The sequence below is a fragment of the Pezoporus flaviventris genome, unplaced genomic scaffold, assembly GCF_033815535.1.
Source record: "Pezoporus flaviventris isolate CSIRO_AGI_PZ_B2104156 unplaced genomic scaffold, CSIRO_AGI_Pfla_v1 ptg000056l, whole genome shotgun sequence".
In the NCBI taxonomy this organism is placed as follows: Eukaryota; Metazoa; Chordata; class Aves; order Psittaciformes; family Psittacidae; genus Pezoporus; species Pezoporus flaviventris.
In genome coordinates this window covers 595,246-612,170 of record NW_026892604.1, presented here as the reverse complement: position 1 = coordinate 612,170, position 16,925 = coordinate 595,246, and the positions used below count along the sequence as shown (strand labels likewise).

Genomic DNA, 16,925 nt, shown 5'->3' with positions numbered 1-16,925 from the left:
TACCAGGGATGGGGCAGCCTGTGCCAGCCATAGCTCCTCTGGGCAATCTGTGCCGGAGCCTCACCACCCCTCACAGGGAAGAACTTCTTCCCGGGATCCCATCTTGATCACACACAACCCCACCCCCCCCGTCAATTTAGAGCCATTCTTCCTTGTTCTGTCCCCACAGGCCCTTATCCAAAGCCCCTCTCCAGGTTTCTTGTTGGCCCCTTTAGGCACTGGAAGCTGCTTTAAGGTCTCCCTAGAGCCTTGCTTTCTTGAGGCTCTACAAGCCTGGTTAAGGCTTGGGGTGTTTGGAGCTGGGGAGATCCAGCCAGACTGAATGAATTCTCATTGGTTTTAGTGACGTGAGAAGGGGGCTTATCAAAAGGATCCCCATTCCTCCTCCACTAGTTTGTGCCCCTTCTGCAGGAAGAAACTTTTGGGTCTCAGGCTGTCACCAGAAAAAATACTGCTGGAATGATGCAATTAATAATGAATGTCTCAATGCAAGAAAGAACTAATCCCAGGAATGCACACAAGCAGAAATGAGAGGCAGCTAGCTTGCATGATCTCTACTGTGCAGAGGAGCTTTGCTTCCAGGCTGTGCTGGTTTTGACAGGAGAAGCTTTCGGAAGGTTGAAGAAGTTGCTGTGCAGTGTGGCCGTGCAGCCGCAGCAGTCAGGGAGGGTGGTTTATGGCGTGATGGAGCAGTAGAAGGAGCAGGCGTAGGCACAGGGTAGAGGAAGGAGAGCTGACAGCGTGGAGGAGGTGTGAAAAGCATGCATGGGAGATGGGGGTTCTGTATCCCCTCATGATGGGATCTTGTGGCTTTCCGATCCGCAGGGATCACTCCAGGTGCCACCTTTGCTCCAGCCTTCCTGTTTCAGCCTCCCAACCCTGAGAGCTTCAAAGAGTCAGAATTCCCCCAGCCTACGAGCACCCTTAGAGCTGTCCAGTCATTGTAGACTTTCCCTGTTGTTTTGTTCTTTTTCCTGCCTGCCTCCTGGAGCAGAAAATCCATTTACTGAGCACTGGCGAAGGACCAGTTGTCCACGTGCACCCAAGTGAGATAAATTTTGGCTGCATCCAAGTTCTACAAGATGCTTCCCGAAGCCTCCACCTCTGCAATCAGTCTGTCATCCCTGCATCCTTCTCGGCAAAGATGGTAAGTGTCGCTGGGGCTGTTTTCCAGTGCAAGTGACTGGCCCATAGCAGCCTGTGACTGAATTCTTTATTTCTGTGCAACATTTCCACATCCCTGAGACGTGTCTTGAGAGAGAAAGCAAGATGTTCCATCCCAGTGGAGCAAGAGAAGCCTGGCTCTGGGGGCAGTTGTAGCTGGGGCACCCGTCAGTAAAGCAGAGTTTGCAGAGATGTTTGAGCAGAAAGGAGCTCATTTCTGCAAGTTCTCCCTTTATTCTGTGGAAGGCGTTTAGCTGTGGGAGTCTTTGTTTTTGGAACTGAGAGGTCTGTCCTCAAGGTGCTTACGGTGAAGTGGGTTTCACACCTCCCTGGGGGTGAAACCAGCTGGGTTGTTGGCCAGAAGTAGACTCGTAAGGTCTGTGTACCTGCAGAGCCTGTGGGCTCTGTAGCGTTGTAGAGCGTGTGGCTGCAGAAGAAGGCTGTTTAATTCCTGGAAGCCGCGTGGTGGAACAGGCTGCGGAGCAGAAGAAGGTTGTGGGATCCTCTGATGGGCTGATGCGGGCGGGAAGGGCTAGTGTGCTGGGGCTGGGGGGTGCTTCCCAGCGGAGGGGAGTCTGTGAGGGGCTTCAGAGGAGGTTTGTTCTGGTGCAGGCTGGGTTGTTGAAGCTGTGGAGCTGCTTCACCCAGGCCTGTCGCTGGGGACTTGGTTGTGTCCGCGCATGGAGCAGGCAGCAGTGTGTGAGAGCAGAGGCTCAGCCCCCTGGGCAAGGAGGAGGGGGCTGAATTTCCCTCCTGCTGCTTTTGCAGCTGTTTGGGGGTTCAAGAGACCCTCAAAGTGGGAGATTCCCAGGCAGGTTTCTTTGTCCGCACCATAAAAATCTGCTTTCCATCTCTGCAAAGAGCAAGCACCCCAGTGCCCTCAGCAGCTGCCTCCTTGAGTGCCCTTTCTGACTTGCTGGTAACCAAAGCACTTGTTACTCTGCTCGTCAGGGGAAAGCAAACATGTCCTGTTGTGCTGTGCCTGTTGGCAGCTGAATTACAGAGGCTTAGAAGTCTTCAAGACGGCTGTGCTTCTAGAAGCAAGCTGAGAGCTTTTCCCAGAGGAAAAGCAGGGGCAGTTTGGTTATGAAACGTTGTGCGTGGCAACAGCTGGCCAAGCCGTAGCCGTGTCCTGGAGAACCGCGATGGTCAGAGTGGTGTCCCTGACCTCCCCAGCCTGGCAGGGAGGGCAGATGCGATCCTGGAGGGGTGAGCTGTGGACAGGGAACACAAACGGAGACAAGCTCTGCCCCTTGATTCTGTGAAACATCCCCTTGCTGGTGCTCGGGGCAGAGGCTAAACCGCAGTGGTCCCCACGCTTGTGCTGAGGAGATGCTGATGCTGAGGAGCCAGGAGGAGGCCGGTTGGTGGTGGGAGCAGGTAGCCAGCCTCAGGCTCTGATCTCCTCCTCGTGCAGGGCTCGGGGTGCTTTTGGGCTGTTTCCTGGCGCTGGCTGTTTGTGTGGATAAGGAGCAGCTTTGAAATGAAGAACAGAGGGTCCCCCGCCACCAGGAATGCTGAACCACCCAGGACAAGGCTCTGCACCCAGCCGGTGCAGGACGGGGTTTATTTCCCCTTCATGAGCAGCCCTACGAGGCCAGTGGGTCAGCCTGACAAAGTGGGAATGCTGTTGTTAGAGCTATGGCTCTTGCTAGAGCCACGGCTTGATCAAGCGCAGCTGCATTTGTAATGCGGTGTTCTGCTTCCTCTGTCACTTGTGCAAGGCCAGAGTGACCAGATCACTTCAGTGAATCAGCTGTAAGTAGCTTCAAGAGAACTGACTGGTGTCTCCTCAGTCGTCCCTTAGGGCAGCTCTCCATCCCTTCCTCCCTCTCTCCTTCCCTCCCTCCCTCTATCCATCAGCTGCGCACTGGTGTCCATTGTAAGCAGACTGTGGAAGCTTTTGTTCACGATGGACGTCTGTGCTGGGATAAGATTCTGACTGTTGTGGTGAAGTTCTGAAGTGATGGATCCCAACCCTTACTGGTTCCTCAGGAACTCTGATGTCCAATAGTATAAGAAACTCCTACAGGGTCAGAAATAGCCACTGCCTTTGTGCATCGAATGCATGCAGCTGTGGCATCGTTTTCCGGCACACTCAAGGATAAGCAAGTAGCAGAGATGTTATCAGAGGTTGGGTATTTGTCTGGAAAGTGGGGGGATTTTGTAGCGTGGTTCCAAGAGATTTCTTGTCTGTGGGACACAGGCTGGATTGGGGGCAGGCAAGCTGACCTAGAAAGCCAAGAGAAAGTGTCTCGGCAGAGCCTTGTGGCCCTGGCAGGTCTCCTGTTCAGCACTGCGCTGTGCTGCCCCTTGGAGCCAGAGCAGATGCTGACTGAAAGAATGAGGGCAGGCTGCAAATCCTCCTCCCCTGACACGGGCTGTTGGCCTGGCTGGGACAGCAGGGCTGTGCCGGGTCACCCCAGGGAGTTGAAGGTCTGGCTCCGTCGAGACGCCCATCCTCACTCCTCAGGAATAGTTTCTGGGGTACAATTTTCTGGCGGGCTTGTTGCCAAGCTTTGATAAATGAGCTTTGTGAGGGAGCAGACTCGCAGATTCACCTTTGGAGCAGTGCTCTCAGGGCTCCTTTCCAAGCGAGCTGCCCTGTGTCAGCATGAACCCGAGAAGTCGTACGTGAATGTCAGTGGAATCTTCCCAGCCACTGGCTTGGTGTGACCGTGTTGTCTGGGCAGCCCTTGGCTGGTGGCAGCCAGGTCCGTGGTTTGCATCCTAAATGAGTGTTTGGTTGTCTTGCAGGCTGGCGAAAACGCGTGGTGGAGTATTGGACCCAGTCAAGGAGTGATCCCTGCCAAGGCCGAGGTGTCTGTGGTTGTCACTGCGAATTTGGATGACACGGAGCAATTCAAGGACGAGGTGGTGCTGTTCATTGAGAACAGTCATGCCTGCGTCATCCCCGTCCAGGCTGTTGGCGTTGGCACCACGATTGTCGTTGACAAACCCTTTGGCCCGGAGCTCAAGCTGGGCCCCTGCTTCAGGTAGGGAATCTCTCGGCTCCCACTTCCCCATGGGCTCAGCAAGGAGGAGTTCTGCTGCAGTCCCTCAAGCTTCTTCAGTGCTCAAGGTCCTGGCTCTGCTTCCCTGAAGCCACAGGGGTTCCTTTAGAAACATTTGATGGCCATCTGAAAGTCGTTAGGTACTCTGAAAAGCCACCCAGCTGCAGACCAGTTGCTAAATTGTTGCTGCTAAATTATATCTTTAGTCCTAATCCATTTATTTCCTCACTTTATGGAAGAAAGATTTGGAGGAAAAGAGCAGGTCCTGGAAGCCTCCAGCTGGGAAATGCTGCCTTGCAAGTGTAACCAGGTTTCTCTTTGCAGTGATATTGCTTGCTTTCCCATTCGCTCTGGAGTATCATCTCAGAGCAGCAGCAAGCCTGGGCAGTAGCTTGTTAGCAGCTCCTCGACTGAATGAATGGTGCTGGTTTATTTCTACCTCTGCCGGGGAGCCCTGGAGGAGCAGCAGAATTTCTTTGCCCTGTGTCACTCCCCAGTTGGCTCCTCTACCGCACTCCGTGCCCGGTTGCTCTTTATTAGGCGTGGTGGCTCTTTCCTGGTTTCTCCTGCCTGCTTTGCGAGGCACGGGCAAGCGAGGGTGGGTGCAGGACCAGCCCTGGAAGGGGAAGGAAGTGTGGAAGTCTGCTGAGGTGGAGTGGGATGAACAAAGAGTCTGACTTGAAATCGCTGAGCTGGCAGGAGAGGATTCACTGGTCCCAACGTGTGTGTCTGAAAGCAGGCATGTTCTTAAAGACGGGAGGAAAACAGTGCTGTTTGCCTTGTGTTGGAGACCTCCTCAGGCAAGAAGAACCGTCTTCTTGGGGTGCCTCTTCCTTTCTCTGGCTGCAGAGGGGGTCCGTGGTGCTCCGATACCTGAATTCTTGGGGCAGAAAGAGCAGGTTAATCCTACCTTAAGCACTTGGGACAGATTTGGAGAGGTAAAATAGGCAGCCACGAGCCGTCCACGTAAGCAGGGCCATTGCAGGGAGGTTGGTGCTTGTCCGGAGTTTGCTGCGCTCAGTGTGGTTGCACAGGGTGGCTGCACAAGGGAGGGGACAGCGTCCATGTGATTCACGTCTTCTGCCGCCCTTCATGCCTTTGCCTGCGGGCTGAGTTTGGAGCTGTTGCCATTGCTGTCGGCTGCCCCCAGAGGGTGGTACGCTGGGGGCAATGAGGGTTGGATGCTCCCTAAGAGACGCCTCAGAGGCATGAACAACAGGTGCCAAGGGGAAGGTGGAACGGCAGCGAGGCTGTTCCTGCCCCCACTTGCATCTGGGGCAGGCTGTGTACGAAGCTCTTCCTTGCTGGCTGCAAGCAGAGCAGCTGGTGGATGGTGACAAACCTAGGGGCAGCCAAGGTCTGCCTTTTGGTGAAGCTTTACGCTCGGTCAGCCTTCTTGGAGGTGGTTTTGTTGCCGAGTGTGCAATCAGGTCGTGCCCTCAGGGTGCTGACGCTGGGTGACCCCTGGCAAATAGCAGCTCCCCTGCCATTTTGTGTTTCTGCTTCTCCTCTAGCCTGGATCCCTGCTGTTACCGCTTCAAGATGACAAACAAAGGACAACGCACCCATCTGCTCTATTGGACCACAGAAGGTGGCACCACACTTGAGCAGCGCAAGCATCTCCCTCCCGTCAGGAACACCAAGGGCAAGGTTTCCTCCTGCGGCCCCGTGTTTAAGCTTCAGCCGCTGAGGACGGAGCTGATGCCTGGCCAGACAGCGGAGATGGTGCTGGAAGGCTCCTGCAGCACCCCCCAGGTGAGTTCCGTCCGCATCAGGGCATTTCTGCAGCCCCTTGACATTTGCTCCTAGAGTTTGAGAGGTGTTTTAAAGGATTGCCTCAGTGGTAGCTTGAGGAAGACTTGATTTCTCAGCTGGTTGACTCCGACGGGACTGTCCCTGTGCAGTCCTGAGCCCGTAAGGCTTTGCTGAAGGGGGAAGAAGGTACCGGAAAGGGAATGAAGTGGTCAGGCCACTGGTGAGGGTGTCCTACCTGGAAAGCCAAATGGGCATCTGTGAGCTCAGCCGTGGCTACCTGGCTCCTGCAGTCCAAGCCAAGACCCTGGGACTGGGTTTTCCACCTTCCCTGGGTCTTGAGAACTTCACACTCTTGAGGTTGGTTAGAAGCCCAAGACCCTGCGTTGCACGTGCAGCACAGGTGATTCTGAAGTGTGTAGGCTCTGAGGAGGAGTTGGGTTGTGGTGGTGTGTCAGAGGGAAGGGAGAGGAATAAAGGGAGGAATGTGGGGAAGTGAAACCATGAGGAATGAGGAAAAGTCTTGGATGTAAGGGCATCCAGCTTAAGGAAAGGGTTTTCATGCCAAGTGGAAGACGTCTGTTTCCTGGGGAGGTTTGGTTTAAAGCCAGCTCTCGGAGGACACAGTACATCCTAGGAAGGCAGGCTGGCTGTTTGGGGTTTTCCCACGGATCCTTTCCACTAAACTTCCAAGGGAGGATTTGCTGGCATTGATCCTTCTATCACCTGTTTCCCTTCATACCGTCTGGTTTGGTTTTTTGAATGAGTTCCTAGAGCTCTCAGTAAGCATTTTGCTTGTCAGTGGGACAAATCAAACCAATAATCATTTGTGGCAGGGATTCTTGTGACAGCTGTAGGCAGCACAAGACTCCCGAGGGCCTTTTGTGGCGGTTGGGTTGTAACATCAGGGACATGTGAGTGCAGAAGGAAGAGGATGCAGCATCTAAAGAAGAGAGAGCTCCTGAGGAGACCAATGGCTGTAACTTCCTGCAGTAATGGGGTCTGTGGGTGGGTGGCTCACAGCTGCAGTATGTTTTCTGGACACCCTGGTAACACCCCCTGGGTGCCGTGTGACTCGCATGCAGGTGGTGAAGGAGAAGCTGCTGTGTCACGCCATCGTGGGCAAGGAGGGAGTGAAGAATCTGATCATGCAGGTGGACGTCACGTGCGAGTTCATTGCTCCCGCCCTGCAAATATCCAGCAGAGAAATCCCTTTCCGGGTGGAGAAGGTGAGTCTCTGGATTGCATGCTGGCACTGACTGGTGTGGCTGGGGTGTGCCTGTGTCCAAAGGAGGAAGCTCAACAGCTTCTCCAAGTCCACAGAGCTTTGGCTGTTGATTTAAGCCAGGCCAAGCTTTTGTCATGAATGGCGAGCTCGTTCTTTCACCCCTCTGGGGCTGGGGACAGTCTCCACGGCTCTATTCTGCCCTTCTTGATGTGGAGAGGGAATTGAGCTGCTGAGCCAAGGGCACGGGCCGAGGTGTGGGAGCCGTGAGAGCAGCGTGGGCTTTGGAAGAGCCACCTCGTGTGCTGGGGCTGCAGGTGGAGAGCAGATCCCTGCTCACTCTCCCTGAGCTGGTGGTGAAAGGAGTGAGGATGCTGCTAGAGATGAGGCTGTTCTCTAACTTCACCCAGGTAAAACTGAGATTGCAGCTGCTCTGCCGAGGGGGAGCATGGCCCCTTCTCGAGAGACACCAGTGTCTGTACTCAGGGTTTTGAGGATCTTCCAAGGCGTGGTGATGTCTGAGCAGCGATCGTGTAGGGAAGCTGAGAAAACCTGCCATTCCTGTCAACTCCTCAAGCTGATGAGGAAAAACTGGCGTCTCTTGTGCCTCTTTGCCTTCCCTGCTGTCGCTGTGGATGCTGCCTCTTTGCCTTTCCCAAGCCTCACCTTCTTCAAAGGACCCACGGGTGCCCTTCAGCTGCAGTGACGAGAGCACCAGTGCAAAGTGTGTGCCCTTTAGTGTCTGGATCCCGACTCCTGCATCATCTTTCCCCCTCGTGCCAGGTGTCTGAAAAAGAGCAGATAGCTCTTGATTTAGTTTCTGTGGTTTCAGGTCCCTCCTCCGGTTCCCAGGCTTCCGGAGAAGCCCAGATCCTGCGAGCAGGCAGTTCACATCTAATCAGAAGCTTTTCAGCTCCCCCTGCTGTCTGCCTGGGGTCTGCTTGATGCCACATGCTCCCATGTATTGAGTGCTACGACACTGCAGGAGTTGGATGTCAATACATCCAGAATTAGTTTCCCAACCACTGTCTAGGTTAGCTAAACCCTGCCGGAAGCCCGGAGCAATGCACGGACAGGAGGAAAAGGCTTCGGCTGGGCTTAGCTTTGAGACTGCAACATCTTGTCACTGGAGCAGGGGCAGCAGGTTGCGGCCAGACTGTTGAGGTTTGGAGCTGTCTGCGTGTGCCCGTAATTGTTCAAAGCTGACCTCGGGCTGCTGCAGGCTCTCCGCTGCAGGCCTTGTCTCCTGTGAGCAGCGTCACTGCTTTACGGGCCTGGCAGAGCTGATAAGGTGGTAAGAAAGTACTGTATGTGAGTGGAAATGGCCTTGTGCCTGTGTGTCCTCTCTGCCCAGGAGAGGACACGCAAGTGGAGCCAGACTGGGTTCACTTTCTGGTTTGGATCTTGCTGAAGCAGCTGCCTCCTCTGGGGGCCTGCTCCTTCATCTGTAGGCGAGCCTGTTTGCCTGTCCCCTGGGGGATGCTGTGGGTTCTAAACATGAAAGCGTCTGATACAGTTGGAGGACAAACTTTCCAGAGGGGTAGAAACCAATCAAAAGAGTAAATAGAGATGGATGCGCTTTTGGGGTTGGGGAGGAAGTCCATGGCCGCTTCAAGGTCCTTTTTTCTTGTTTCCTGTTTCTGTAGCACCCCAGTGATGTCCTGACTCTTCAGTACAAGCCTCTCTCTTTAAAGAACATCTGCTGCCTGCCCCTCACTGTGGTCCTTGCCTTAGAGCAGCCCTTCTCCATCTGCGGTGCGGACCAGCAGCCTCTCCCTGCAGATGCTCAGGTGAGCAGCCCTGGACCTTCTTGCTGCTGAGCTTTGAAGAGGGATGAACGTGGTGGTGTGTCTCTGTTGGGAGGTCTTCCAGCAGGGAAGTGTGTTCTGTAGAGTCTGCAGTAAACTGGGCCGAGCTAAATCAGATGTAAAATGAGCTGCTGAAGGAAACAGAATGCCATCTGAATCGGGAGGAGACCTCCTGGCTTGAAGAGAGGAGGAGGAGGGAGCAGGTCTGGGCAAGCTGTAGGAAAGGTGCCTCCTGGAAAGCATGCCAGCTCTCTAGCAGCCATCCTCAGATAACGTGGGGAGCAGCTTGCTGTCTTTGAGGGCAGCCCTGCTTTTGGGAAGGCTGAGGTAGGCTTCTCCAGCTGCTGTCTGGCTCCTGCCCTGGTGTTTGCGGAAGGTGCTGGGCATGGGCTCTGTGAGGCACGTGTTGTCATAGGTCCAGCCACCGTTTCTGTGCCTGCCAGTGATCAGCGCCTGCATGGGTGAGGCTGCAAAGCCACTGTGCTTGTGCTGCAGGATGAAGGAGTTCCTCCAGAGTCAGGGCGGAGGCCTGGATGCCAGAGTGCTGCTTTGGTTGTGTTTAGCACGTGGCTTCTGGGGATCCAGAATTGAGGAGACCAGTGTGGATTTCCTCTTGTATTGGTGCAGAGCACAGAAGCGTGAGCCTCAGCTAGCTTCAGACAGAAGTGTGGTGCTTGGTCAGACGCTGTGAAGAAAACGGAGGATGAAGCGAGAAGCTCATGTTGGGGTCACACGTGGAACATTTTCTCTTCATCTCCTTGCAGCCCACGAAGCTGAGGAGAGGGGAGGAACTTCAACTCTGCATCGCATTTAACCCTGCTTACGAGGAGGACTTGCTTATCCGGGCAGCAGAGAAGGCTCTGAAGATCAGGTTCCTGGAGCATCCTCATGAAGAGCAGGTCACTGTTCGGGGAGAAGTCTACTTCCCGAATCTCCAGCTCCAGACCACGGCCCTGGACTTTGGCTGCATCTTGAATGACACCAAGGATGTGCGTTACATGGAGATGAGCAACTGCAGCCCGCTGGTTGTCCAGTACCACTGGTCATTCCTGAAGGACAGCCAGGTGAACCCAGTGAGGTATGTGCACCTTTCCCTCTCCTGGAAGCTCTTCTTCCTGATGTCCTGTTTGTGGTTTGCAAAGGCCGAGGCCGTTTGTCTGATCTGCCAAATTGTTTTCAACCTTGCCTTGAGGAAATCCCACCTCTCAGCTGTGCTCAGCCAAGGTGCTCAGGGAATAGGTGATCTGCGCCAGTTTGATGCTGGGAAGGCTGATGTAGAAAGCTGCTTTCTCAGAGCTTCTGGGCCTGAGGCAAACAGCCCCTCGAAGCGAGTGTTCATCTGTTGAACTGCACGTCACATTCACAGAAGAGCTATTTAGAGTTTTAGAGAGGAATGGCAGGTTCTGCTGTGGCTTTAGGTCCAGCTGTAGATGCTGGAGGGAGCCCTTGTATGGACATCCCTGGGGAGGAGGACCATCCAGTGGTGGTCTGTGGTTTCCAAGCCCAAGAGCAATCTTGTAGTGGTGCTGAAGCCCATCTAGAAGCACATTCCTAGTGGTCCTCCTGCTGTGGCTTCTCTGCATGGTACAAAAGTCTGGTGTAGGCAGTTTGAAGGACAGTAGCAAACGGTTTTCTGTAATGCCCTAGGAAAGCCAGCAAAGTTCACCGTGGCGCACTGCAGTGCTGCTATTCCAAACAAGAGAGCTGATCAAGAAGCAGTTGTGTGAAGGGAATTGGGATCTGACTCGCAGGAGGTGACCTCGTGGGAACTGGCGATGAGCTGTGGCTACTAGGAGGGCTTGGGGGAGATGAGCAGGGCACTGGGGTGGCCCATTCTCAGCTGAGTCTTCCCAAGTAACACCAAGTCTTTAGTGGGGCCCTGCTTGATGCACGACACCTTCAAGAGCAGACCCTAAAATGCAGAGGCAAGTCTGAAAAAGCAGCTGGAGGGAGGTGAGCAGGGCTGTCAGCTCTGCTGGGAGCCCCCTGCCCTCTCCCGTAACTTAGATCAGTGGTGGGTGCTGAGTGGTTGCGTTGTTGGCAGCAGAGGGTGCTGAGCACCTCGGCAGGACACGGCCTCTGTCCTGCCCCTGCCGAGGGGTGTCCACCTCTCCAGAGGGTTTGCACAGCCCCTTGGCTGCTCCTTAGTGCTGTGGACGTGACGAGAGCTCCTCTGCTGCTCTGCATGGTCCTTAAGCAGTGTTGTGACCCCTCTGGGGCGCTCAGCAGACACCGTGGGATGCTCTGTGCCAGAGCTGGAAACGAAGATGGTCTCCAAGGTGCTCATTAGGAGCCTGCAGACGGGCAGCGTGTCAGATGTTATTTCTGGTCCACACTAAGCACTGTTGGTATTCTAAATTATCAGCTCTAACTCAGTCTGACATGGAGGGAATCAAACATCAGGTCTCATGAAGGTGAGATCAAAGATTGGGACTTTCCCTACCTCGAACCTTGCTGGAGCTGGTCATCAGAGACTCCCAGGATCAGTCACGCACATTTATTTTGGTCCGGAGAGAAAAATGCTGTTTCTCTGCCTCAACAAGACTTTGTGTGCTTACATTTTTATCCTTCTAATTGTCCAACCCCTTCTTTCCTCCCTACTCTTTGGTCATTGCTGCTACCTGGGGCAGAGTGATCACCTGAGCAAGACAATCCGACGGTTGCTGTGTGGTTGGACATAGGCAGCGTACACCAACCTGTGCCCCTTCTCTGACTTCTGAGCCATGAATCTCTCATGGTTACTCTTGTTCTAGACCCACGTGGTTAGAGACACCCTAACCCTCACCCCTTGGACCTCTGAGAGCTCAAAGCTGAGCTAAGCCTTTGCACCAAGCTGTTTCCTCCCGTGCCAGAATGGATCTTCAGAATCACGCAGCAGGAGAGAGCAGATGTGGAGTCAAGCAGTGGCCAGCTGCCTGCACCACTGCTCTAGCAGTGTCAACGCGAAGCGTCGACCTGCTCCATCCCGGTTTTGGAGCTCATTACTGAGCTCACACCACTGATGCCCACCCAGGGGCCCCATCCTGCCGAGGAGCTGCTGTGCAGACTTCCCTCCCTCCCTCCCTCCCTCCACTGCAAGGTCCCTGAGCAAAGTTCTGTTCTTTTTGCAGGTTCCTGGAGACAGAGCCCCTCGCCTTGGGTGTGGAGGAGGTAAGTGGCAGTGTGTCTCACTTCCACGTTTCCTGTGTAGCAAGCAGTTACGTACTGCCACTGTCACTGTGGTCCTGGGTGCTGCTCCCAGAGTGGCCTCATGTCCTAACAAGCTGTCCTGGGTTCAGCAGTAGCAGTCATTTTTCTCCTTCTTGGTAGCTGGTGCAGTGCGGTGTTTTGGCTTTTGGCCTGGGAACAGAGCTGATAGCGATGTTTTGGTTTGGCCAAGGACTTTGTGAGCCTCGTGCTCTGCCAGGGAGGAGGGGAGGCCGGGGGAAGGCAGAGGCAGGACACCTGACCCAAACTGACCAAAGAGGTATTCCATACCACAGCACGTCATGCCCAGGATGTAAGTGGGAGTTAGCCGGAAGGGCTGGGAGACTGCAGGGTTGGAAGAGGTATCGGTCGCAGCTTGGTCGGGCTGGGGGGGTGGCAAGTTATCGGTTGGCTGGTGGTGAGGTGTTGTATTCTCTTCCCTTGTTATTTTCCTTTATCATTATTATCATTGGTGGTAGCAGTAGTGATTTGTGTTATACCTTAGTTCCTAAACTGTTCTTATCTCAACCCGTGGGAGTTGCATTCTTTTTGCCTCTCCTCTCCGTCCCTCCGGGGGCAGGGGGAGGGAGAGAAGGGGGGGAGTGAGTGAACGAGTTACCTGACTGGGTTTAAACCACGACAATTGTTTTTGGCGCCCAACGTGGGGCACGAGGGGTTGAGATAACGACAGATCTGATCGGATTAATAGTCATCTGTCACAATGCTGATTTATTGGCTCTCAGAGTTGTTCTTGTTGATCTCACAGCTTCAGAATGCAGTACATTACTTAGAGCCGGTATTTGCTGTGTTAGTGTTTATCAAGTGTGTTGCTTGGGCTAAGGTTCTTGTCTCACTGTGCTTTATGGCAATGACTTGTAATACGGGCGGGCTCCAGCAGCAGGGCGGGACGGACGTGGCCGTGGACTTGTACCTGCCCGTCCCGCTGCTCTTCACCGGCCTGGCCCTCGCCCTCGCCTCCATCTTCGTGAGGCCGCGGGGAGCCGAGGGGGAGCGGCCCCGGGAGCCGGCGGCTGCTGAAGCGGCCCGGGAGAGCGGCTCCTGGGACCAAACGGCGGCGGGAGCGGGGCCGGAGGCCGCGAGGGGACGGCTGCGGGTGGAGGAGGTTGGGGCGGTCGAGGAGCGGAAGGAGGCGGCTGCTGAGCAGCGGGAAAAGGCGGCGGCGGCGGAGCCGAGCCCCGCGGAGGAGCCCAGCCCCGCGGAGGCGCCCGCGGCCGAGCCCAGGCCCGCGGCGGAGCCCAGCCCCGCGGCCGAGCCCAGGCCCGCGGAGGAGCCCAGCCCTGCGACGGCCGAGAGCATTCCCCGGCAGCCGCCCGCAGAGCCCCAGGAGGGTGCAGGAGACCACGCAGCATTTCCCAGCAAGGCAGAGGAGGAAGAGCTGGACTCAGGAAAAGAGAAGCTGGCGGTGGGAGAGCCGGCAAGCCCAGCAGCTGCACCAGCCCCAGTGACAAGTGCAGCAGCATCGTTTGAGAGTTCTGAAGGTTTTGAATGGCCTTTGGGTATCCTTGGGACCTGCCTGCTGATTGTGATGGGGATTAGTATGTTGGCACACACACAGACTGTCTTCTACCCACCACCATTTTGTCTGATCTCAAAAGTTAAGCAGAGTGAGGTTTGGGTCTTGTCTGGGGTTAGACGACGATGCAGGGGGACCAAGAGATTTTCCCCAAGGCTGGACAGTCATGAGTGGCAGGGTGTGTGGGACAGTATGGGCAAGTATCTAGTCCACTGGGCCCCTCCAGTGCTTTGGAAGCATCGGAGATGGAAGGCAGCCGTATGGAGTCCCCAGCAACAAGCTGCAGAAACTGCTGAAGGGGACAGTGAATTATTTTGAGCCTGGTGGGCCCATGGCACTTCAGGCCATCAGGGCAGAGATGCAACATAGAGATGGACTCATGATCGAGGGGTGGACTTAGCAATGGACACTATTGCCCAGGTTATTCACAAGTGTGAACACTGCACACAGTCTCTCCTGCTCTGAAAGACTGTTAAAAGAGATGGAGCCTGGCATCATGGACCAGATGGACGCAGCAGCTTTATAGCTACTGGTCCATGCACTTAGATAAGAGTGATGGTATATTGAAAATGTGGGATCTGAGCATGACGTGGATGGTATGGGATAAGGGGTGGATAATGTCCTGGGTTCAGCAGTAGCAGTCATTTTTCTCCTTCTTGGTAGCTGGTGCAGTGCGGTGTTTTGGCTTTCGGCCTGGGAACAGAGCTGATAGCGATGTTTTGGTTTGGCCAAGGACTTTGTGAGCCTCGTGCTCTGCCAGGGAGGAGGGGAGGCCGGGGGGAGGCAGAGACAGGACACCTGACCCAAACTGACCAAAGAGGTATTCCATACCACAGCACATCATGCCCAGGATGTAAGTGGGAGTTAGCCGGAAGGGCTGGGAGACTGCAGGGTTGGAGGAGGTATCGGTCGCAGCTTGGTCGGGCTGGGGGGGTGGCAAGTTATCGGTTGGCTGGTGGTGAGGTGTTGTATTCTCTTCCCTTGTTATTTTCCTTTATCATTATTATCATTGGTGGTAGCAGTAGTGATTTGTGTTATACCTTAGTTCCTAAACTGTTCTTATCTCAACCCGTGGGAGTTGCATTCTTTTTGCCTCTCCTCTCCGTCCCTCCGGGGGCAGGGGGAGGGAAAGAAGTGGGGGAGTGAGTGAACGAGTTACCTGACTGGGTTTAAACCACAACACAAGCGCATGGCTGGTCACTGGAGAGGCCACATGGGAGGTGCTGTAGGGCTGGTCAAGAGCACTCCTTGTGCGGCACCTATGGAGTCCATTCTCCATCTTGGTCCTGATCAGGTGGTGGGTAGGAAATTCCTGCAGCAGCATTTGCTGCAGCATCTGGAGAGAGCAGGATGTGAATCAGAGCCAGGGAAAAGCACCAGGAGTGCGAGGAGCTGGGCTGGATCCTGCCCCCGGGCTCTCAGCTCCCAGTCTCGTGTTCTTGTGAGGGCAGGAAAAGGTGTTTTTGAAGGCAAATTCTGCAGCAGAGAGCATTTCTTGCTGCCAGGAGACACCAGAAATGAATGTAGCGTAGCACTCCTGCATTAATTAGGAGTGTGGGAGAAGGTTTTCCCCATGGTCTCTTACCCCGTTGGTAAGTGGAATGGCTGCAGGGTGAGATGAGGCTGATGTTGCCGGTGTTTGAGGAAGAGGCCCCTGCAGCCCCGTCTGTCCTTTGGGCCAAGCCGAGGCTGCTCTTCTGCATCAATTGCCGTGCTCCACGTGTGGATCTCTCCTCCCTGCCTGCAGGTTTTCGATATCCTGCCGCTGCACGGTGAGCTGCAGCCGGGCCAGAGCCAGCGTGTCACCTTCTCCTTCTTCGGCCACGCCAACACCGTCACCCAGGTCACGGCGCTGTGCAGGGTGGAGGGAGGCCCGAGCTATGAGGTGGCTCTGCGTGGGGAGGCCTCGCGCATCAGCTACCTCCTGGACACCACCGAGATCGACTGCGGGCTGCAGGTACCGCACGCTGCTCTTGTCAGAGCTCCTTGTCTCCACCCATGACCGGTGGGTTGCTGCCCACCCGGGGCGAGGGCTCTCCCCCCTTCCCAGCTGCTTTGCTGGCTCTGTGGCTTGGAAGTCCAACATTTGGGTGATACCTCCAAGCTGGTGTTTAATGGCCATCTCCAGCCCAGCCCAGCCCAGCCCAAAGCTGGGAATCCCTCCTCTTGGAGGTAAGTAACGCTGCCTCCTGGGGCAGGCAGGATCCCAGTGGTGATCTCCAGAGGGACGTGTCCCTCAGACATCCATCCGCTGATCTGCTCCTAAAGCCAGAGGTCCAAGGAGGTGCTCTCTCTTTTAATGCTCCTGATTCATGAAGCCAGGAGGCAGCTGACTTGGGCTTCCAGTCGCTGTAGCTGCAGAGAATGTCCCAGAATAGCCCCCACTGTACGTCTTTCCAGTTACGACCCCCACAGCTGTTTCCAGCTGTTGGCCCTGTGCGCGTTGCCCTGTCTCCCTCCCTTTCGGCTTGTGTTGTGCCCGCAAATACTTGCGTGCAGGTGCCTTTTCTCCTGAAGTGCTTCAATGCCTCCTCCTGTGTTTCAGCTCGCTGTTGGGTGACACCTTCAAGTGCAGAGGGCTTGTGTCCCCTACTTGGTTTGTTTCTGATCTTTCCACGGTTGTTATCGCACCTCTGCCACAAATAGCTGTTCCTGTGCAGGGCTCAGAGGTACCCTGTGGCCGCGGGTTGCCCAGGTTAACGCAGAGAGCCCAGTGCCCATCTCTCCTGTGCGCTGCCTGCTTCTGGGCTGTGCTCCTTTGCTTTCAACGCAATGGAAGAGGAATGACATTCTCAGCAGCAGACGTGTGCCTGTAACTTCCTGCTCTTCTGTCCTCTCCTCAGGTGTTTAACAAAGTCACGGAAGCAGCGGTGACCCTGCAGAACAGCGGGAAGCTGGGATTTGCCTTTGTGGTGCTGAGCCCCGGCACAGGCACTGCAGCCAGCCCTCTGCCTGGCGTGCCCCTGGTCGTGCCTAGCACGGTGAGTAGCACAAGGGCTTCAGCCGGCCTGTGTCAGGCTGCCCAGGAGAGAGTTCTGGGGGAAAACAGGGGGAATGAAGACACAAGCCCCGTCCAAAACCAGCCAGGAGAGACAGGGCTGTGAGCGATTGCTGCAGATGCAGAGGAGGTCCATCGAGCCCAATCCTAATGGAGCCGCTGAGTGGCCTTGGCCGCCGCTGGCTCTGCTGTCCTACAGCAACCACCAGTGGGAGGCACGAGTGCTCCGGGAGCTCTTTGGAGC

At 55.2% G+C, this 16,925-nt stretch overlaps 1 protein-coding gene across 1 annotated transcript in view; it reads left to right on the top strand.

Moving 5' to 3' along the window:
* The window catches only part of LOC133277471 (hydrocephalus-inducing protein-like), a 51,025-nt gene that overhangs the window by 21,513 nt on the left and 12,587 nt on the right, over positions 1-16,925 (top strand). The window contains exons 17-25 of the mRNA XM_061469312.1: positions 995-1,147; positions 3,922-4,160; positions 5,693-5,933; positions 7,016-7,159; positions 8,802-8,945; positions 9,728-10,041; positions 12,074-12,113; positions 15,431-15,640; positions 16,527-16,664. Coding sequence (XP_061325296.1) covers positions 995-1,147; positions 3,922-4,160; positions 5,693-5,933; positions 7,016-7,159; positions 8,802-8,945; positions 9,728-10,041; positions 12,074-12,113; positions 15,431-15,640; positions 16,527-16,664 — 1,623 coding nt within the window. The remainder of the gene's footprint in view (positions 1-994; positions 1,148-3,921; positions 4,161-5,692; positions 5,934-7,015; positions 7,160-8,801; positions 8,946-9,727; positions 10,042-12,073; positions 12,114-15,430; positions 15,641-16,526; positions 16,665-16,925) is intronic.